General features: G+C 47.3%; 1 protein-coding gene across 4 annotated transcripts in view; it reads right to left on the bottom strand.

The window, feature by feature from the left end:
- Positions 1–1,360: 1,360 nt before the first annotated feature.
- EEF2K (eukaryotic elongation factor 2 kinase) overlaps positions 1,361–23,556 on the bottom strand; it is a 63,562-nt gene continuing 41,366 nt past the window's right edge. For all 4 annotated transcript variants that reach the window (XM_057750957.1, XM_057750958.1, XM_057750959.1 and 1 more), the window contains exons 11-18: positions 22,279–22,346; positions 19,565–19,642; positions 18,610–18,672; positions 16,422–16,556; positions 16,100–16,288; positions 10,909–11,033; positions 6,277–6,455; positions 1,361–4,856 (exon numbers count right to left, since the gene is read on the bottom strand). In XM_057750957.1, the coding sequence (XP_057606940.1) occupies positions 4,747–4,856; positions 6,277–6,455; positions 10,909–11,033; positions 16,100–16,288; positions 16,422–16,556; positions 18,610–18,672; positions 19,565–19,642; positions 22,279–22,346 (947 nt within the window). In that variant the 3' untranslated portion in view covers positions 1,361–4,746. The remainder of the gene's footprint in view (positions 4,857–6,276; positions 6,456–10,908; positions 11,034–16,099; positions 16,289–16,421; positions 16,557–18,609; positions 18,673–19,564; positions 19,643–22,278; positions 22,347–23,556) is intronic.

The following is a 23,556-nucleotide window of genomic DNA, read 5'->3' as shown; positions in this document are numbered from 1 at the left end:
GTAATGTTTTATCTAAGGATATTGATAGTTTTTTTTATTACTTACAGTTTTCTTCTCCAGCCATATTGTTTCCTCCAAGATGCTGTCTTCTGTTGGTTCTTACATATGATGTATGTAAGAAATGCCTTCCTTACATTTGGATCTTTGGGTGGCTATTTACGTTTGAGAACGGGGCTCTAATACGTTGTCTGGGAATTTCTGTGGGGGTAGGGGGACTTGGTGGGTGAGGCTTTTTTGGTAAGGTGTTCTGGCCAGCCTGTTTCATTAGGAGGAAGTACGTTAAGTCTTTTATCTTAGGCTGGTCAGATTCCCAAGAAATGTCTCCAATTGTCTGCCTTCTGCCAGGAGGTACAAAGTCAGGCGCCAGTGCCTGGGAGCACAGCGGGAAGGAAGGCTGAACACTCTACAGCCAATACAGAAACTTCCACCAACCCTTCTTTCAGTAGAGTAGCCTCAGGCTTGGTGTCCTAGGCTTCTGCAGGGTGATGGAGGGGCAGCTGGCTGGCTATACAGGGGAGGTGAATGGGTGTAGAGGTCTGATGGTTTAATGGTCTTTCAACTGAACCTACATGTTTAACCCCATTTCACTCCTCCTTCCAGAGGTTCCTGATGCCAATTCCTCAGCCTTCTGAGAGGTCTTCAATGATGAAAACTGGGTTTTCAGGTCTCCCTACTGCTGACCTAGGGTCCAGCCTTCTTGGGTCTGCTAATTCAATCACAGTCCATCTGCTTTCCAGCATCCAAAATTTTGTTACTGTTGACGCCTCTTTCTTTTCAACCTCATGGACTGATGCCATGAAGAAAACCTCTTTCCTATCATTTTCGTGGGGACTTAGGGGCAAAAGGGCCTAACTATGCATCCCAGGTACCATGGAGAGTTATGCTGATGTTCAAATTTGTTAAAATTCTTAAAATTTTAAAAGAAATTCTCATACCAGTAACCAAGATTTTCTTAAGCTTTAGATCACAAAGCATCTTTAACATGCATTTCCTTTGAAACTGATGACAGCTCTGTAATGGTTAAAGATCATTATTTTATAGATGAGAAAAACCAAGAAGAGATGAGCACCCTTTATCTAAAACAAATGGAAAACATATGTGCCAAATCTGGCAGGTTTTTGATAAGAATTTATTAGAAATGTTAAAAATCAAGAAACCTTGCATAAAAAAATCCAATTTTCAGCAGCTTGAAAAATTGGAAAATGGGGCAACATTGGGCCCACACCCCCCATGGGGACAACCATTCGGAGCTGAATCTGGGCTGCCTCTTCCAGGTGGGGCTGAGCCCTCCAATTCATCCCGTCTCCACCCAGCGACTTTATTTCTGTGTTACCAGGAGACATTTGAATTTGAGACCGGAAAGAAAGAAACCACTTTATTTGGAAAGTCAAAATGGAACTTAATACATATGCAAAAATAAATCTATAATGCAAGTCACTTCACTGGGTCCTACCCAGTATCCACCTTGCTTAGGTTAAATGGTTTCCTCAGAGATTAGAAAAAGGAATAACAGGCACAAATTGCAGAGAATATGCATATTTTGTCTCCTTTCCCCCAAACAAGCTGCATATACTTGTGTAAACATTGGCTGATTTGTAAAACATGTCTAGTACTGCAGACAAATGTGCTGGGATGAAAGGAAATGAAGTCACTAAAATAGCAACAACAGTAATTTACCTGGCTTAGTTCATCAAAGTTGCGTCTAATGATAAATTCCCACAGGGCCTCAGGTGAGGAGAAGGGGATGAGGATATCCAGGCACACAGGGGTTAGGGATTTTTTTTCCTACTTACATCCATAAAGCCTGCTTTGTTTCTTTCGAAACCTATAGCAAAACTGAAAGAGACATTACACTCCAGTTTAACTTTAAATATTATTCCCAGGATACTCTAAATAAGAGCAGCTCTGAAATCGGAGTTCCAGCTTAGTCTCTAACCAGCAGGATGCTTGGAAAGAGTCTACCTTTCAGAACCTTGGATTCTCCACCTATGGCTGAAGGTACTGACTCTGCTAAGCTCCTGGACCTTCACCTGCCTCTTGTACTTGTAGAGAGTCTCTGATGTCTTCCCAGTTGGGTTGGGATGTCCTGGGTGTTTTTTGCTTTTTTTTTTTTTTTTTTGGCATGCCCAGCATTGTGGAAAAAGAAGATGCCCTAACCAGCTTTAGAAGGCACAGAACTAGCTTTTGAAGGTGGAATAAGTTCTGCTGGCTCAGAAGGATCTCAGTGTTTTGCAGGTCATTTTGCTCTCAATGGTTCTTAAAGAAGCATTTGCTTAGCGAGCCCAGCCTCCTGAAGGAGAAGGGAAATGCCCTGACATTAAGGCCATGTGGGTGAGTGGAACTGCAGTGGTGACTGTTCAAGCCAATCCAGACATGGACTCATTAACCAGCTGGAGGAACCAGAGCCACAAAGAGTGAGTGCTGTGACTAGGGCTGGTTCTCCATTTTTCATGAATTTACGGAGTGCCTGCTCTGTGCCAAGGCACTATGTTTTTAACCACTGGAGACTGAAGAAAAATTGAGGTAACTCTTGCCCTCGGGGTTTAATATAGTAGCTCTTAGCATTAGAGCAGGGGTTGGCAAACGATAGCCCAGGTAGGCTGTTTCTGCCAATAAAGTTTTATTGGAACATCAGACGTGCTCATTCATTTAGGTATCCTTCATCAATGTTTCAGCAGGGCTGAGTAGTTGCAACAGAGACCATCTGGCCCGCAAAGCCTAAAATATCTACTATCTGGCCCTTTACAAAAAGTTGCCAATCCCTGTGTTAGAGGAAAGCACTGACCTATAACTAAGAAATGAGACAGGTGGTCACAGAACATAAATGATTTGCATGATGAAATCTCAAGAGAGGGAGGAGGCTGGTTGAACGAACAACAGCAACAACAAAAGCATGAATTATATGAAGCTTGATACCTTTGAAGAGGTAAGTCAAAATAAAGTTGCTTCTAACTTACATTTAACAAATGCAGATGAACTACACCCACTGGTTTAAAACAAACAACTTAAGGCAAGCCAACGAGTTGATCTGTGCAAGTGGAAAAAAGGTGATCCATACTAACTTCTAAAGGAAACTGGTTGTGATGACTCCAAATACAAAAACAGGGATACCATCATGTATAGGTGCTCTAAAGGATTTTTCAAGGGTAATTTTGACTCTGCTCGATTTTTCCTTTAGGACACACTCTGAACTTGGGAACCTAATGCATGCAGGGTCATGACTCCACAGTACTTAACACTAATATGCTGAAGGACCTGTCTTAATGAACAGATAAGAATGGTTTGTATGGAAATTCCCTGGCAGTCCAGTCATTAGGACTCCGTGCTTCCACTGCAGGAAAACTTAAAAACAAGTTCCCTCGTCAGGAACAAGGTTCCTGCAAGCTGTGTAGCGCAGCCAGGAAAAAAAAAAAAAAGGAAAAAAAAGAATGGTTTGTATATTACACTGTTTTTTTTATGTTTTCATTTTTAAACAAAGAAAGAGAGGCTGCTTTAGCATTTGGGGTTGATCAAAGCAGTCTATTTTCTTTGCTATTTGAAACACCAACTGAAATCTAACTGATGTTAAATCTGAATTCCTTCTAAAGAGAATGCTCATTAAATACAGATACCCATAGCCTGGCCCTTGGGAAACCACTGGAATTAATGAGTGTTTATAGCTCTTGCCATCTCATTCTCCAATAGCTTAAACAAATCTCAAGGGGCTGCTGCTGAAAGCATCCTGCTGCAAATGACAAGAAAATCAGCCAAGCTTCAAGCAGAGAATGCCAAGGATGAGGGTTGGGGAGCAGATTCTTCCTAAGAACATCAGATGCTAAGAAAATACAGAGGAATACTGCACAAGGGGTTCTTCAGTCATATTGCGGATGCTGCCACTGAGATGCAGAGTACATGTCTGCTTGGAGGAAAGGCTCCAACTTTCCAAGCCACAGTCCTTACGTGTCAAAGCTCTGAGGTGCACCCACTTCCATACTAGCTGATGCAGGAGTCAGAGGTAGTAAAAGTGTGCATATAAAAATCAAACCTGCTTTGTAAAGCCCACTGTGGAAAACGTGCTTCAGACTGGAATTTGCTTCATCCCAGAAAATCATGCAATCCCGAACTGCATTTCAGGAAGGAAATTAAAAGATCAGAAAACAGTGTGCAGGCCCTCCCCCATGGCAGAAGGGGGCCTGGGTGATGTGCAATTTCACACCTACCAACAAAAGCCACACACACTTCCAAATGCTCTAAGAAAGGAGGCTCTGCACGAAGTCCTGACAATACACACCTCGTGGAAAGTCAACGTGCAGCTCTACTGTACCCCATCCCATCCTGACTCAAGAAACACAGGCTCTGGGGGCCTGAGATTTCAGCCCAGCCCGAAAAGGCTGATGCGCAAAAAGCCTTCCTATTTTCCACCCAGGGCAGAAAAGACACATTTTCTTACATCTCATGACAAACAACAACAACAGTAACGACAAAACACAGAAGAAGAACCTCAAAAAGATACGTTGGTTCATTAGGCTGCTTCTTCAAACCCCACTCCCCCAAAATGCTGCCCTAGGGGAAAAGCTGCAGTGTCTCCACTGGTAGCAAAGACGTTTTCGAGTCAAAACATAAAATACAAAAGTTGACTCACAACGTATTAAAAATATTTGCCCCCTCCGGCCCCCAAACAACCCTAAATAAGTAAAGAAGTCTTTTTCTTTCCCCCACTCCTGGCCCTTTAGCGTGGGACTGGCTGGCAGTGATTTTTCCAGCAAGCTATTCCTCCATCTGGGCCCAGGCCTCCTCCGCCTTCTCGTAGTACTGGTTGGCCAGCCGGCCCTTCATGGCTTCCATCGCTGCCTCGGCTGCCTGGGTGTACAAGTCGCCTGAAAGAAAGTAAAGTGGGGCACACAGGTGAAGCACCTGTTGTTTTCACCACCCAGTGTCCCCCACACGCTCTAGAGCGCAGGCTCAGTAGTTATGGCGCACGGGCTTAGTTGCTCCGTGGCACATGGGATCTTTCCAGCCCAGGGCTCGAACCCCTGTCCCCTGAATTGGCAGGTGGATTCTTAACCTCTGCGCCACCCAGGAAGTCCCCTGAGGAGACTCTTTCTTGCCTCTCCCTCCACATAACCTGGGTGGGGCCCTGGGTGGACATGTGATTCAAGCCAGGCCAATCAAAGCACTTCCCCATTCCCCACCAGGCCACAGGGATTGGTCCAGACTTAGGACAGCCAATCAGAATAAGCTATCTCAATAAGCACAGTGATTGGCTTAGGGGTGGGTGGGTGATTCCAACTGAACCACTGAGAATCAGGCTGAGGACTTTTATAGGAGGAATTGGGAATGTATGAAAGTGGAAGAGATAAAGTATAAGAAATAAAAATTATAAACAAATGCACGGCAGTTCTGGACAGGTTTTGCCACCAAATAGATTTGTGTAGAACATATAAAAACACTTGGTTTTTGGAGCTTTTCGGATTTAGAAGTTTGAAATAAAGGATTATAGAGTTGCAGTATTATTTGCTTGACTTTGCTACACTACCTTAAAAAAAACTTTTAAACTTAGCCTCATCCTATACCTGTGAAATCAGGAGTTCAGTGTGCCTATCATGTTATTAAAAAAAATTTATATATATATATACACACATAAAAAATATGTGCATCAACTGATGAATGGATAAACAAAATGTAGTATCTATACAATGGAATATTATTCAGCAGTAAAAAGGAATGAAGTAGATATATGCTACAACATGAATGAAACTTGAAAGAAACAAGAAACAAAAGGTCACATATTGTACAATCCCATTTATGTGCAATGACCAGAACAGGTAAATCTATAAAGATGGAAAGTAGGTTAGTGGTTGCCAGGGACGGAGGGAGGGGGAAATAGGGAGTCACTGCTAACAGGTACCGGGTTTCTTTCTGGCATGATGGAAATGTTCTGGAATTAGGTAGTGGTGATGATGGCATAACTTTGTGAATATACTAAAAACCACTGAACTGTATACTTTAAAATGGTGAATTTTATGTTATGAAAATGTCAGCTCAATTTCTGAATTGCAAAACAACCTCCCAAATTCCTAATATTTGACTACTAAAATAAAAATGTTCATTTGCATACGAACTTCATAAAGCCCCCTTCCAAGCCAGCATCATAAGCCAGCTAGCACAAATCTTTCTCCCAACCAGAATTTAAAGAAGAGATTCAGTCTTGCATCTTGTGATTCTCAGTGAGACAGGAATTATGTGTCTCACTATCCAGCCCTGTCCCACCCCAGGGGCAGGTTGGCCAGGTCGTACCTGATCTCTGCAGGTCCTTCTCCAGCCCGCAGCCTCCTGTGAACAGCATCTCCGCCTCCCTGGCCAGCAGCAGGTACCGGGGCTCATCTTGCATCCCATCATACTCCCCGCCCTCATCACAGTCAGTTGTCTCCAGGGCAGTGTTGTACCAGTGTAGAGCCTCTGGCCAACTTTGGGACCTTGCCAGGAGATACAGAGGAAGAGGGAAGTTACCATGGCAACAGGGCAGGAGGGAGGAGGCCCATCAGCAGGAGGGGGAAGTCAAGGATCCCAGTGGGGCCACTACGTATGATTCAGGACCCATAGTACCCAATGCCACCACAACTAAGGGGTGTCATTCACATTGTAGAGTTATGCATTTATTACGATAGCAGTCAAATAGTTTTCCCTAACAAAATTGGTATGGTACAGCAATTTTCCAACAGATGGAAGTAGAGCATCTTGAGGAAGGGGAACAGTTTTCTAGTTTGCACAAAATCACCCAGGAATTCCCTGGCAGTTCTGGTTAGGACTCGATGTTTTCACAGCCACGGCCCAGGTTCAATCCCTGGCCAGGGAACTAAGATCCCACAAGCTGCGCACTGCGGCCGAAAAAAAAAAAAATCACCCTATGGGTTTGCAACAGCGGTGGCTGGTATCCCAGCCAATTTCCCCTATGACTCGTGCAGGAGAGGAGGTTGGTGGGGGACCCTTTGCTGAGGCCTCCAGAACCTTCTCACCGCAGTCATTCAGCCCTATCTTCTGCTCTGCCTCTGCTGGCCAGCTCTGGTTCTCCTCCAGCACAATGCAGGGCTTACCCCAAAACAGCTGACTTCCCCCTTCCTGCTCTGTCCTCTGCCCTCAACTCTTTCTCCTACTGCAGCACATGAACGGCCAAACCACCAAGGGCATACACAAGTTCCAACAAAATCCGAACAACACAAAATAAAGAGCAAACAGGGCAGTGGGCTCTTTTTCTTGGGGTGTGCTAATGCATATTATCAAACGTGAGTAACTATAGTTCATCAGGCAAGAGCAAAGAGAGACAGAGATAAGAAGGTCTGTGGGCCTCATGAAATATTCCAGGAGCAAAAGCTATATATATATATATGGACCTGGCTCCACCCTCCAGTCTTAGCTCCTGTCAACCTCCTCCCATGCCAGACTTGCTGGGTCCCCTTCTCCTCCCGGAACGTGCCAGCTCCTGTCTGCTCCTTGGCTTTTGTACCTGCTGTTCCCTCTGCTTAGAACGTGCTTCCTTCAACTCTTCCCATAGCTGGCTCCTCACCTCTCCAACCTCAGCTCAACTTCTTCAGAGACGCTGTCCCCAAACACCCTCTATCTTACAATTACCTCAATCTGTAATTCTCCTGTTTATTTATTCACGTGTGTACTATGGTTTGCCTGACTAGAATGTAAGCCCCAAGAAGGCAGGGACCGTGTCTGTTTTATTCACTGCTGCATTCCCAGGGCCTGGCAAACAGCACAGGGATGGTGTCAGGAGATAACCTTGATTCCATTTTATTTTATAAAAAAGGGAAGCTATTTGAAAATTATTGGTGACACACCCAAAAAACTAGGGTTTTAACAGTGGATTGGAAGCCACTAAACGAGATGATCTCACTTCTTTCAGCTTTGACCCTCCCTGGTCTTGAAGGGCAAGGCAGAACTGCCCTTAACACATTAAATGTAAAGGAAGGGAAAGGGCCTACTCTCTCCCCACCCACCCCAACCCAACTCTGCACCCAGCGGTTAGCATGTCCATCCTGCCTCGGAATTTCCAATGACTTTTCCTTCTCCTATTAGACGGTAATTTCTGAGGAGGTCAAACCCCTTAAATGTAAATAGCTGACCCTCAATTAATGCTCCCTGAATAAGAGGCTGGAGCTGGTTGGAATGAGGAAGAAAAGTTAAGAAAAAGACTATAGCAGAATCTAAAGAAGAAAATCTTGATAGATTTGACTACAAAATATTAAAAACCAGCATGTCCCCAGACCCAACAAACAATGGTCATTGGGTGGCACATGGGCCATCTCCTGCCCCCACCCCATCTATGGTAGCCATCTCACTCTCTCTTTTTCTTTGGCTGCACCTTGCAGCATGCAGAACTTCCCCAACCAGGGATCGAACCCACGCCCCCTGCAGTGGAAGGGCAGAGTCTTAACCACAGGACCACGAGGGAAGCCTTTTTTTCTTTTTTTTAATTTGGCACTTTTTTTTTTTGGTAGCCATCTCTGAAAAAATATCTTTAAAACCAACTCATAGCTAGTAGGAAGCTGCCACAGAGCACAGGGAGATCAGCTTGATGCTTTGTGAAGACCTAAAGGGATGGGATAGGGAGGGGATATGGGGATATACGTATACATATAGCTGATTCACTTTGTTGTACAGCAGAAACTAACACAATACTGTAAAGCAATTATTCTCCAATAAAGATGAAAAAAATAAAATAAAAAATACAATAGGTTATTGTCAATAAACCGAAAAAAACAAAACAAACCCAACTCTCATACCAGAGTTAAGTCTTAATATATTAAAATTTTTTACAGGGAATTCCCTGGTGGTCCAGTGGTTAGGACTCCACCCTTCTACTACAGGGGGCACAGGTTCAATCCCTGGTCTGGGAACTAAGATCCCACATGCCACAAGGTGAACTACAACACAACAACAACAACAAAAACCATATATATTTATATACATATAGATATTAAATTCTTACAAATCAACAACAAAAAACCTACTGTCTCAAATCAAAAAGAGAAAGTAGACAGAGAACATAAAGAGAAAACACATACAGCAAAGATTTTTTAAAGGGCCTCAGATACAGATATTCAATGCCCAGCTCCAGCTCCCGACACCCATATGGTGCTTCCCCACTGCACTCAATGGGCACCACAGACGCTGGCATTTGATTGGACACAAGTGTGTCATGTCTGTTTTGTTTACCTCCCCTCCAGGCCAGTGTAATTCTGAGTCCCCTGAGAAGCAGGCTAATGAACAGTCCACTGGAGGAGAGGTGAGAAGACATAAGTTTTGGCTCTGCTACTTACTGGCTACGTGACTATGGACAAGCCCCTTCACTTCTCAGAACTCCAGTTTACTTATCCATAAAATAAGCCCCCAGATGCCTTCCTTGTCTGTGTCAAAGAGATGTGTTAGTTCATTCATTCAAACAACTACTGAGCCAGATCCTGTGCTCAGCACTGGGATTGAAGAGATGCAGTAGACCCAATTCTAGTTCTCAGTGAAATAAAATCACAGCTATGAAAGTGCATCCAAATATAAGGGAGCAGAGGTTAAGAATCTGCCTGCCAGTGCAGGGGACACGGGTTCGATCCCTGGGCCGGGAAGCAACTAAGCCCCGGGCTCCACGACTACTGAGCCTGTGTGCTGCAACTACTGAAGCCCACGTGCCTAGAGACCGTGCTCCCCAAGAGAAGTCATCACAATGAGAAGCCCAAGCACTGCAATGAAGAGTAGCCTCTGCTTGCCCCAACTAGAGAAAGCCCATGTGCACCAACGAAGACCCAAAGCAGCACCCCCCAAAAATAAATTAATTAAAAATAAACTTCAAAACAACAAAAATAAAGCAAATATAAGGGAGCATTACTGTTACTTACACAGTAGGTAGCTGACTTACACAGCAGGTAGCTGACAAATGCTGGCATGATGTAATTCATGCAGGATGTCATGCATCCAGATGTTTTAGACCCTGAGAGCTTCATGTGACAGAGCCAGTCCTGACTTTGCTTCTAAACCCAGTGCGAGGGAGATGAACACTTGACCCACAGAGGAGGAAACTGCCAAGCTGTCCCAATCCTGGAGGTTTAGACAATGAATGTACCCACCCTGCTCCCTTCCAGAAAGCTACAGGCGCCTGAGGACGACAGGCGGAAGCCAAGATCCACTGGGAGCCACAGAGGGTGAGCAAAGGGTCCCACTAAGAGTGCAACCCCCAACGGTCCTCTGCTCCTGGACTTCTGCGACCTCCCACTCGCCAAGCCACAGAGCCAAAATGAAGCTGCCATTCTCCTCTCTTCCCACCGCAGAATCCGGTCCTGGCATCTCAGCCAGAGGGATACCTGAAAAGCTGTTGACTGCTGCAGGGCTGTAGCTGTCAGGAGTCTCAAAACCACTCTGGGAAACTCACACCAGGCCTGAAGTCCGCTGGAGCTTCCTTCCTTCCCTCCCCTCCCTCTCAGAAGTGAAAAATAGTAGGAATAAAAATAAAAGTAGGAAGAGTCCATTAAAATCACCCCTAATTCTAACATCTAAGGACAACCGCGCTGGACCTGATGCTACACAGCCTTTCAGGCTGTTTCTCGGACAAATCTTCACATAAAATGGTTCAGTGTGCCATTTATCTCGCACTTTCTGTGCCGGGCACAGTGAGCAATTACAGGCAGCATATCATTTAACTCTTACACGACCAACACAACCAGCCTAGGATGCAGGGTCTATAATTACTCCCATTTTACACAGTGAAGAAACTGAGGCCGGGGGGGTAAAACTACTGGCCCACAGTCACTGGGCTGGGACTCAGGGGAGCCACACCTTGAACCCAGGTCTGTCCTGACACTGGATGGGAAGCTCCCACCTGCAGCCCAGGTTCCCACCAGCTCCACCTGAGCCACAGGCCACTGGTCACAGTACCTGTCTGGGCTGAGGTTCTGGCCGGTGTCAAAGGCTCGTGCCACTAGGATCATGGACTGTCTGTCGCCAGCTTCAGCTGCCTTCAGTAAATAATCAAATCCTTTGGTTCTGTTCTCTTCTGTCTCCTGTTAACACAAACCAAAGAGGGGGAGAGAAAAGGAAATGAGGCTTACACGGGAGGGGCTGTCAGAATCTCACTCAGCAATCTTTTTCCCGTTTCTTGAATTGTTTCCAGAGCTCCAGGCTGGGGCTGCTGTAGAACTGCACATCGTGAGCAAGAGAACAGGGCTTAACCCTGCTGCAAAGAGCTCTTGGGGGTTCCCATCAGGGAGAAACAGAGGCTTCGTTCACTCCCACTCGCTCTTGTCTATCCGCTCTGATTCCTCCAGAGACCACAGCATCTTTCACCTCCAGCAGGGGCTCCCTGCTTCCAATTCTTTTTATATTTTTTAGCAGCTTTATTGAGATATAATTCACATAACATACAACTCACTCATTTAAAGTGTACAACTCAACAGTTTTTAGTATATTCACAGATTGTGTAACCATCACCATAATCAATTTCAGAATATTTTCATCAAGCCAAGAAGAAATCCAAACACCATACCCCCTAAATATTACCTCCTAATTGCTCCATCCCACCCAGCCCTAGGCAACCACTCATCTACACTGTGTTTCTAGAGATTTCCCTATTCTGGACATTTTATATAAATATAATCACAGACCATGTGGTCTATGAACTTCCCTGGTGGTCCAGTGGTTAAGACTCTGCGCTTCCACTGCAAGGGGCGCAGGTTTGATCCCTGGTCGGGGAACTAGGATCCCGCATGCTGCTTGGCGCGGCCAAAAAAACAAAACAAAACATGTGGTCTAGTGTGACTACCTTTTTTCACTTGGCATAAAGTTTTCAAGGTTCATTCATACAGCTTCCACCAAAGTTTCACTCTTTTTTATGGCCAAATAACATTCCATTGTATGAATATACCCCAATTTGTTTATCTGTTCATCGGTCATCAGGCGATGGACATCTGGGTTGTTTCCACTGTTTGGCTATTATGAATAATGCCGCTATGAACATCTGTGGACACAGTTTTTGTGTGGATGTATGTTTTTATTTTGGGGGGTATATATACCTAGGAGTGGAATTGCTGGGTATCATATGTTTAGCCTTTGTTTAGCCTTTTGAGGAGCTGACGGTTTCCCACAGTGGCTGTACCACTGTACATTCTCACCTGCTTCCATCCTGCTTCCCCAATAACCACCCAGAGAGATGCTTTAAGCCCAGGTCAGGTCATGTTACTCTATCAAAGCTGCTCTAAGGCTTCCTATCTCACACAGAGACAAACCCAAAGCCCTCCTATCAGCCTATGAGGACCTTCTCAACCTTCAGGCTTCAAGAAGTGTGGCTGGGACAACCAGTTGTCTCACACGTCCATTCTCCCCCCACCCCATATTTTTGCTGGCACATGGCTGCCCAGCTAAAAACTACATTTCCCAGCCTCCCTTGCAGCTGGAATCAGTGTTCTAATAATGAGAGGCCTATCCAGTCACTCTCAAGCTTATTCCCTGTCATATTTTCCCCCTAGGACTTAAGAACAATGCTTGGCACAGGCAGTGCTCAGTAAAGGTCAGTTATTTTTACTTCTGTTGGAAATATTTTCATGTGTTAATTCCTATCTACATTACAGTTTGAAAACTTTGCTTATCTGCCTGAAAAGTTTGCTGTTGTGAATAAGAACCTAGGACGGTGCCCAGAATGCAGGAGATGCTCAAGAAACATGTGCTGGATGAATAAATGTCTTAGCAAGACAACGGGAGAAGGTCCAACGAATTGGGGCTTTGGGGAAAGTGGGAGATGGGCCAGAAGCTTTTTAGGGCACGTGGCCATGGTTTTCTTTGCTGCCAGATTCCATCCTGGAGAGAAAGGCCTCTGGGACACCAGCAGATGAGAAAACTAAACTAGCTTCTACATCCCTTTACAAAGGTGCTCGGTTGTGGCTGGTGTAAACAGCCTGAGATCACTAGGAGAGTTACCAGCGAGTCTCAGAGAGAGGGGTCTCCCCAGTCCTGGCCCCTCACCACTCATCCTGGGCGCTGGCGTTCCTTGATTCAGGCCTCAAACCCTTCTGAGTGTCCTCTCTGTGCCAGATGCTGGGGGAACAGGCCAAATGCGGTAGGTACAAGGGAGCCAGCTCTGCAGGCTTGTGAGAACCGATGTGAAAGCCAGCCAGTCGTAAAACACAGCCACTATTAAAAATTAAATTATGTAACCTTACAATTAAACAAAAGGTAACAAATACCCACAGCTCATCACTTCCTACTTATGTTACTATCTTTTACTGTTATCTATGCTCCTGAGGTTATTTATAACCATTTCAGGGCTTCTCAGCCTTGGCACTACTGACATCCTGGCCCAGATAGTTGTGTGTTGCAGGGACTGTCCTGTGCATTGTGGATGTTTGGCAGCGTCCCTGGCCTCTACCCACTAGATGCCAGTTGCACTCCCAGAGTTGTGACAACCAAAGATGTCTCCAGACACAGCCAAGGATCCCCTGGAGAAGGAAGAGGCAAAATGACTGGTTGAGAACCACTGCTCTGTGGAGTCTGCATAGACCAGTGGAAATGCTACCTAATGGTGTGCTGCTGTGCATTTCCTCCGACTCTGTGCTCAGTGATGTCATATTAGTACCTGGACATTGGCCACAGTAGTAGCGTTTATACCAAGCGATGGCAAAATATATTCCCAGTGCAGATTAATCTGAAAGTGTGCCACGTCTGTAGCCATTACATTCTCCCTAGCACGAGAAACTGGAGAAACATTCTTCAATATGTAAACTTCATCTGATTCAGCAAAAAAGCTTCTCATATCAACAGCAAATAAATGAAGTTCCAACTCTGAGAAAGGACTTGCTTGTTTCACTTTCCCCTTACTCCCTAAAGTAAGTGAAAGTATCAACCAGCATCTCACGCCTCCATCAGCTGCAACCAGAAATGGGTTACAGACATGAATTCCACAAAAATTAGGCAAAGAATTCTGTGAGGATCAGCTCTGACTATACGGAATTCACAATAGAGTATTTTCATTATTGTTTATAAATGGTATGCTCCACATTCCTTATATCAGTGAATGTATCATAAACTTACATACATACGCGTGCAAACATTTCCTCCCCACCTGCAAGAGCCAGCTGTTAAGCATTTACCAGCACACCACTGGCTGAATGAGAGATATTCAGTCCAGCCCTCTGGGAGCATAGAGACTAGAGGAAGAGGGACAACTCATCCCCCTGTCAAAATCCCCTCCCCCAACCAAGCCTGCCCTTCACCATCTAAAACAGGAAATAAAAAGGGCTGTAAGTTATCCCTGACCGTGTGACAAAGAATGTATTTGACGGAACCATGCAAAACTGCCAATATTCTACCTTCACGACCTACAAAAATGGTTCAACTTAATATGTACAAGTCTAGTCACTGCAGCAATTCTTGAGGCATCATAAGAATGGAACCAACTCAAGTGTCCATCAACAGGGCACGGGTTAAATAGAGCATGTTGTACCTGTACAATGGGATGTTACGCAGCTGTCGAAAAGAATGAGGAAGCTGTCTCTACAGCACTGAGGGAAAAAGTCTGCAGGACGCTGTCAAGTGAGAAAAGCAAGGTCCGGGTGAGTGTGTGTGGCATGCTAACTTTGGGGAAAAAAACAGGGTAAAAGTAAGAATCTATACTCTGCATTGGCATAAGGAAACTGTATAATGAGTTGAATAGTGTCCCCTCAAACTTCACGTCCACTCAGAACTTCAAAATGTGACCTGATTTGGAAATAGGGTCTTTCCAAATAGATAGATGTAATTAGTTAAGAGGAGGTCATACTGGAGTAGGGTGGGCCCTAAACTCCAGAGGACTGCTGTCTTCATAAGAAAAGAGACAGAGACACAAACACATAGAGAGAAGGCCGCGTGAAGACAGAAACAGAGATTGGAGTGATGCAGCTACAGACCAAGGAACACCCAAGATTGCCCCCAACCACTGGAAGCTAGAAAATCATGGCCCTGTCAACACCTTGCCTTTGGACTTCTGGCCTCTAGGACTGTGAGAGATGGAATTTCTGTTGCTTTAAGCCACCCAGTTTGTAGTTTTTCATTATGGCAGCCCTAGGAAACAAATACCCTCTTGGAATTACATGCGAGAAACTAATAACAGTGGTTACCTATTCTCAAGAGAATGAGAAGATGGAGGAAAAGGTGGGAGGGAGATTTTTCACTGTAAACCTTTTTATATTAAAAAACTTTTAGTCACATGAACATATTACCTATTTTAAAAGTTAAATAAATAAATGACTTTCGGGTGTCTTTCCACACTCTCTTCCAGCCTGAGACCCCTGGCCGGCTTGGCCATAGCCAGGCCCACAGAGGTGCCCTGTGCCCACGCCAAGCTCAGCCTCATCCAGCCACGAGCCTGGCCCACATGATAGGGAGATGAGGACAGATACGCTGAGGCACACGCACACCAAGGGCCTCTCCACTTCTCCAACGAAAGGATCGCACTCCCTAGGCTCTGTCAGGTCCTGTCCACTGTGCCCACAGACCACAGGAGCAAAGGGGGAGTAGACACCCTCGCGGGTTCCCAACACACCCGTCCTGCCCGGACCCCCTCTCCAGCCTCACCTCCTGCACCTTCTTCTCCGCCCCACGCTCCAGCTACATGGATCGCCTTGTCGTCCCGCCCCAACCCTGTCTGTCTCCCTTGGGCCCGGGCCCGCGCGGTTCCCTCTGCCCACACTGCCCCTCCCCCCACCCCCCCCCCACCGGCCTGGCTGACTCCACTGGGCCTTCGGGTCGATTTTAGGGATCACTTTATTCACTGGTTCCACAAATGAATGCTGCTTATCCAGTGTGTGCCAGGTCTGTTCCAGCCCCTAGGGACAGAGCTGGAACGGATGATCAGGAGACCCCGGCTACAGCCCCTCCTCACTTGTTCACAGCAGCATCTTCTGCTTCTCCCATTGCACCACGTCACAACCGCCGGGGAACGTGACTGTCACCATCCACTCAGTCCCCAAGGCCCAAGACTAATCCTACCCGGCGTCAACTAACTTGGAAGTGCCTGGCCCCAAACGGAGGCTCGGGAAATTTCTGGCGCATAAACCCAGGGAGGGAAGGGTGATGGGTTGACTGAGCCCACCCCCCTCACCTTCAGAGAAACGTCTGCCAGGATGTGGTGGGGCAGCTGCGAGTACATGAGTCCCAGGCCCACGATGGCCTCCAGCTCGCCCAGGTCGGCTGCGTGCTCCAGATGGAAGACCGCTGACCCCCGGTCCCACTCCTCATCCTTCTCGCAGAAGCGCCCGCCCTCGTGGTAGCGCACCATGGCCAGATGGACCTGCCACACAGATGGCGGGTGGGCCCGGCTGCCTGCAGGCTGCGACCACAGCCAAGGGCCCCCCAGCCAGCCCAGGGGAGGAAGCGACTCTTGGGGGAGGTGCCGGGTTAGCGCAGAGAGGGTATGGCCATACCTTCCCCAAAATGGACTTCCCGATTCTCTTCTCAAGGTCCAGAGCGTTGAGCCTCTGCACTTCCAGGGCCACGGCTGAAGGCCTCGGCAGGTGGAGGCGGGAGGCGTTGAAGAGATTCCACTTCTCCACACAGACCTGAAGGGAGGACCGGGCATGTACAGGCCAGAGAAGTAAGGGGCTGGGGATGGACGCACTTCCCCAGCTACGAAATCTGGCCTGGCAAATTAGAGGGTGCGGGCCCGTGTGCTGTGAAGTTTTCTGGGACCAACACGGCTCCATTTCCAGTCACTCCAATTACGCCAGCGCGTGGGTGCTGAGGGAAGGCTGTAGCAACAGGACACACAGGCTAGCACACTGCACTGCCGCAGTGCAAAGAAGTGTCGCCTCACTTATCCACCTGAGTTGGGTCAGGCAGGTCTGACGCTGAGCTGCTCCTTTGCCAGCTCCCCACACAAGGCACCAGAAGAGCCTGACTTCAGACCTGGCAGCAAATCCACTCTGCTTTCCCTGTGCATCCTCCCGGCACTTCAGGGGATGCGTTCAGAAAACACATCATGTCTTCCAACTAAAGACATCTTTGTTGGAACTTCCCTGGTGGTGCAGTGGTTAAGACGCCACGCTTCCAACACAGGGGGCTCGGGTTCGCTCCTTGGTCAGGGAACTAGACCCCACAGGCATGCCGCAACTAAGAGTTCACGTGCCTCCTAAGGAGCCCGCGTAACCGCAACTAAGAAGCCCTGGAGCCGTAACTAAGGAGCCTGCCTGCCGCAACTAAGACCCAGCACAACTAACTAACTAAATATTTTTAAAAAAATAAAGACACCCTTGTCCAGAGTTCTCACAGGACAGAGCCAGGATGCTGTGCACATATGTACGTGTGTGTATCTGCGCTAAACATCCTACAAGGCCCAGGGCAGCCCCCACAGCAAAGAATGAGCAGCCCAGAATGTCAGCAGTGCTGTGGTCGAACGACCCTGCCTCTGCACCCTGCTGCGGCCTTGACCCAATTGAGAAATACCTTGTGGTAAGTAAATACCACGTGATAAATAGTCTGTGTTCTGGAAGCAGCAGGAGTCAAGCCTGCCCCGGTGGATCAGGAAAGGCTCCTGGAGGAGGTGCCCCTGGTGTCCTGCCTGGGAGAGCACACAGGCTTGGGGAGATATGACCACGGGGGAGGAAGGACCTTGCAGGCAGGAGAGAGCCTTGCCTTAGCAAAGGCTGGAGGGCGAGAGGTTCGAAGTGTGGTTCAGAGTCAGCTAGAGAAGAGCCTGCCTGCTGATAAGCACCTGAGATACTTCTTCGAACGATTAGCCAGGTAACCTGGAGAGAGTCGCTTAAGACCCCCTTTTCCTCATATATCAAAAGGGGATGAATAGGGAACTTCCTAGGTGGCGCGGTGGTTAAGAATCTGCCTGCCAATGCAGGGGACACGGGTTTAATCCCTGCTCCAGGAAGATCCCACATGTCTCGGAGCAACTAAGCCCGTGAGCCACAACTATTGAGCCCATGTGCCGCAACGACTGAAACCCACTCACCTAGAGCCCGTGCTCTGCAGCAAGAGAAGCCATGGCAACGAGGAGCCCCCGTGCCCCAACAAAGAGCAGCCCCCACTCTCTGCAACTAAAGAAAGCCCCTGTGCAGCAACAAAAACCCAACACAGCCAATAAATAAGTAAATAAATAAAAATTTAAAAAAGAAAAAAAGAATCTGTCCGATGTAACCATTTAGGAAAGGGGAGGGGGGGATGAATAACATTAGCCTGTCTCATTGGGTGGCTGCAAGAAGTAAATCAATTTTTTCTTTTTTTTTTTTTGGCGGCACCATGCAGCTTGCAGGAACTTCCTGACCAGGGATTGCACCTGGGCCACGGCTGTGAAAGCCCGGAATCCTAACCACCAGGCCACCAGGGAACTCCCTAGAAGTAAATTAATGATACTGGAAGGTGCTGTGAGCTGTGACCTCCAGGACACCCTGACCTTCTCTAATGCTCCCCGCTGATCCCACAGCGTCCCACCCAGGAGCTCAAAAATTGTTTGCCAAGAGAATTGGCTCCTTAGAAAAATCTTTTAGGAAATGGGTGAGGCACTTGGGTAGGCAGAAGTGACACGATACGAGGGGGGAGAACCAGAAACAGAGTCTGGAAAAGGCAAGCACGCAGCCACGACGAGGACTCCTGGGGACACATTACCCGTCCGCAGCTGCCCAGGCTGTCTTCATCCGACTCGTACCTCCGGTTACCATTTGAGTGGCCCTGATGAAGGCAGAGATTAGAGTGATCCAAAGAGCAGCCCTTCCTCCCAAGAACCTCCTCCTGGGGAACTGGTCCAGCCCTCCCAGGGGACCCTCCTCAGGGAACTGGCTTGGCCTCCCAGGAAGCTGGCACCTTGGTCTGCCAAACAGAGAGTATGCTGGGTAACAGGCAGGACCGATGTGCTGGGGCAGCCACAGCCTCCCTCTCGCTCTCACTGTGTGCATGGATGGAACAGACTCAGAGGCACAGGATCCCAACAAAAGAGCACCAAGAAAACTGGGTCAAGTGCTTGCCTTAGCCAAGGCTCCCATCACCCGTCTATATTCACAGTAACAAAGCTGAGACCGGAGGCTCCCTGCAAGACTGGCCTTGATGCTCACGCTCTATTCTGGCCCTGGGCAAAACCTCCAAATGCCTGATACTGCCTGAGACCACCTCACCAGGATGCTTCTGGGAAGATGCCTCTGGGCACCTTCCATCCTCTGGAGCCTTCCCGAGGGACTGCTGGAATCCTGTGCCTTTGAGCTGCACCCTCCTACCCACACCAGCACCATTCTGGCCCACTGCCCAGCATCCTCTCTGCTTAGCAACCAGAGGTCCCAGCTTCACCGTAAGATGCTATCTGCCATTTCAACCCTGTGTCTAATCCCCCCTGCTTGTCCCCTTACTAAACTTACTTAGATTTAGTTATGTTAGAAGATAAAACATTACCTCATCTTATCTTCTGCTTTGCATTTATCTTTATTTGAAATTATTTATCTATTAACTTACTTTATGCTCTTATGACCCACTCACATTCCTTCCCCCCCCACACCCCCTGCCCCCAGCTCTCTATCGTCCTGGACACCTAGGCAACAGGGGACTCTGTTCTCATTTCCTCGGGGTTCCTTACATGTTCTCGTGGCTCTGGGTCATCCAGCTCACCCCGCTTCTCACTGGGGTATCCGCTGTCCCCACTGTTCTCAGAGTCCTGCGGAGAGAAGATGGCCCCAGGGTCTCAGTGGTCCTCTGAGTACCTAGTGGTGGTGATACCTGGAATCCCAGCCAGCTGCTTTCTCTCCTTCATCCCAACACCTCACTTAACATTCTCTTCCTCCTACCCTTGCTGGTTGGGTGACAAGGGAGTGGTAGGAAATAGAGGCGAAGAGCGTGGGCTCTGGAGCCAGACTGCCTAGACTCAAACCTGAGCTTTGTGACTCACCAGCTGTGACCCTGGACAGCTGCTCAGCCTCTCCAAGCTTCGGTTTCCTTAGCTATGGGGATTCATGATAGCACCTACATCAAGGGGCTCTGAGGATGAAATGGGGGGTCACACTCAGAGTGTGGATCGTGGTAAGCGCTATTATTAAGTGACTTACCCATTTCATAGGCAGAAAAACAAAGGCTGGTTTAAAGGATATGACCCATGTGGAAAAAAATAATAAAGGGTATGACCCATGGATGAAAATGTAGCATTGGGAACAATTATTTACTACAACTAAGCCCTCTGCCAAAACTGCAGAGGTCATCTGGGCACATTTTTTATTCTTCTAGATCCGAGTTCTATTGTGAAAAGGAATCTTGTATAACTTAGAATCTCTAAAACCTCAGTCATCTGTCTACCAGCGTTGAGTTCTGGCCATATCTGCATGTCACCTGCATCACTGTTAAGCTAAAACTTTTATTTTTTTCCTTCTTTATTCCACTGAGAAACATTTTAAATGCACAAATAAGAACAGAGAATCCTAAAATGAACTCCTTGTGCACTTTTTGTCAGCTCTTAACACTAGGCCTTAGTTACTTTAGATCTTTCATTTCCAAAAGGAATTAAAATATTGCTGTTAAAATTTAGACCTCTTCTGAGTCCCCTCCTCATCCCAATCTCTTCCTCCTCCAGATAAACTCTTCTGTTGAATCCATACTTCTCTTTTACTATTTTTCTTTAAGTAAACCATTTTATTTTACTTAAGCCAATATAGTTTTAAAAGCAGCTTGGTATCACTACCATAAATGTAAAACCCTGGATCAGTCCCCTAGACCGACAGGAGCCATGAAACATACACAATGGAATCCTTGGCCACTGGTCTGGCCGAGGACCTATTCTACCCCAAGGAGCTGCGTTATCCTAAACAGGCCCCTGTCCTGGTTTCTAGAAGTACCACAAGCTTCCCACTGCCCTCGCCCAGGCCTTTGCTCTGTGTGAGCCAAATAGCTGTTCTATTTTTTTTTTTTTTACCTATTTCACTTTTCAGAATTGAGGTATACTTTACAGACAACCAAACCAAAGTGTTCAGTACAATGAGTGAAAGGCTGTTTGTGAAACCGGATCACAGGCCACACCCAAAGCTCCGGGCAGCCCCCTCCTGGCACCCACTCTCTGCATGGCCTTGGGCCCCGCATCCTACCCTTGGGAACCACTCCTGAGCTGGAAAACAGAGAGCCCCACTCAAACCCCAGCTCTGCACTCCCCTTCTGGGACCCGGGGCAGGCCGGCTGACCTCTCCAAACCTCAGTGTCCTCATCTGAGAAATGGTGGAGAATAAAAGCAAAGGACGGCAGCACAGAGGGTGGGCTCGAGGCCAGACGGCTTGGGTTTGAACGCTGGCTCCATCGCTGAGTGACCAAGAGCAAGAAGCCTGCACCTTTCTGTGCCTCAGTTTCCCCATCTCTACATCGGGGATAATGAGAGCACTGCCCAAGCAGCTGGTAGTATTAGGTATGAGCAGGTGGCTAAGAGGACAGGTGGGGGGAGACTTCACCTTGCTAATCTTCTGAACCTTTTCCTTTTCAACCTACTCTGAAATTCTAAAATTCAGCCCAATTCTAGAGTAAGACATAAAACCTATTCTAAAAGGAATAAAAACCATTATCTACCTCATAAACTGTTGTGAGCATTAAATGAGAATATTTAGAGCCTGGTACATATACCAAGCTCTCAAAACAGTGTCTGCCCAAAGTGACGCTTCCATCCGTGTCAGCGATTCCTATTTTCCTCTCCCGCTCAAGAACTCTGAAAAGCAGTCAGGAGGGAACTTGAACCTTTGAAGCAGAGGGTGCAGCTTAAGATGCTTGTGGCCTGTGCAAGTGTGACGTTTCTGTGAAGTCTGTTTAAAAAATTCTGATGAATTTTTAATTCGACACCATAATATATGTTTGTCTGAATGCAAATTTGTCATCTACAGCTTCTCATTGCGGAGTCACGCCGCAGAGGCTGCAGGAAACCGGTGCCACTTATCCAACCTGTGAGCATCACAGCTGCCTGTGCCATAAGTTACACATCAGAAACCCAGCAGAGCCCCCTCTGCCCCAAGACAGCTTGCCGACACACAGCTTGGCCAAACCAAACCCGGGGCGGAGCCCAGCATGTACCAGAAGGTCGCACTGTTGTTGATTTGGTTTCTCTCTGCTCTAACCACCTCTGGGAGCTGGAATGGACCCAGCTGTTCCCAGAGGAAAAGCTGCCCCGGGCAGAAGGCTGGGATTCCCTGCAACTGCCTGTGTCCTCCTGCCACTGCCCGGAGCAACCTGGATTGCCCATCTCTGAATCTGAGGTCTCATCCTCCGTCCCCAGGGGAGGCAGTCCACTCCTCCCCGCCCTGCTCCTCTACCCCCCGCCCCCCCACTCACCCGGTGGTTGTCCAGAGGGTCGTGGTCTCGGGCTGCCACGTTATTGAGGTCGCTGAACACAGGCCAATCTGGGCAGAGAGAAAAACGGAGAAAGGTACCGGCTCTACCGCTGGAACAGGTCACAAGACCCATCTACAGCCTACAGCTGCCACCAAGCCTTTTTTATTTTAAATGTATCAAGTACAAAAATGGGAGAGGAATGTTGTCAGCACCTGGGGGGGCCACAGTTCTTCCTTGAGAACTTACCCAGAGTCTCTACCTGCCAGCTGTGGGGTCCTGAGCAAGTAGCTTAATTGCTGTTCCTCCTCGAGGTTGTTACAATGCAAATACAATTGTGTAATGTATTGATAAATATCAAGTCCTTGACCTAACGTCAAACCTCAATGAGGGGACATCCTAGGTGGCGCAGTGGTTAAGAAGCCATCTGCCAATGCAGGGGACACGGGTTCAATCCCTGCTCCAAGAAGATCCCACATGCCTCGGAGCAACTAAGCCTGTGCACCACAACTATTGAGCCTGTATGCCACAACTACTGAAGCCCGTGTGCCTAAAGCCCGTGTTCCACAACAAGAAAAGCCACCGCAGTGAGAAGCCTGTGTACCGCAACGAAGAGTAGCCCCGGCTCGCTGCAACTAGAGAAAGCCGGTGTGCAGCAACAACACAGCCAATAAATAAGTAAATAAATTTATTTATTTAAAAACAAAAAACCCCAATGAGGTGCAGTTGTGAGGGAAGAAAAGGCATTTGTACATTTGGGGCCCAATCAGTACTACAAATGGGAGAAGCCTCAGATGGCTTAAAAACCAACCATTTCCTGGTGGACCCCAGTCTTATCTCTTGTCCTAAGGTCCCACTAGCCAAATCTGGCTTGTCTCCTGTTCTTATGTGGTTTTTAAGAATGCTTTTCACATTTTTAAATGGTTGAAAAAAAGTCAAAAGAAGAATATTTTGTGATGTGTGAAAATTATATGAAATTTAAAATCCAGTGTCCATAGAGTTTTATTGGAACACAGCCACACCTATTTGTCTTAAGTGTTGTCAATGGCTGCATTTATGCTGCAAATGCAGAGACCACATGGCCCACAAAGTCTAAAATATTTACTCTCTGGCCTTTTAGAAAAAGTTTGTCAACTCTTGCTCCAAACTATTCCCAAGGCCTTTCAGTGGTGATGTACAGGCTTCTTTAATATCTCACATTAAAATCTTCCTCTCCTGCTCCCCCGAGGCCTCCTGCAGCTGAATAAATGGTCACATCGTCCTGCCAGTTCTTCAGATGAA

The sequence above is a fragment of the Hippopotamus amphibius genome, chromosome 9 (assembly GCF_030028045.1).
Source record: "Hippopotamus amphibius kiboko isolate mHipAmp2 chromosome 9, mHipAmp2.hap2, whole genome shotgun sequence".
Lineage (NCBI taxonomy): Eukaryota > Metazoa > Chordata > Mammalia > Artiodactyla > Hippopotamidae > Hippopotamus > Hippopotamus amphibius.
Note: the sequence above shows the minus strand (reverse complement) of the source record. Positions and strands in the feature narration are given on the sequence as shown.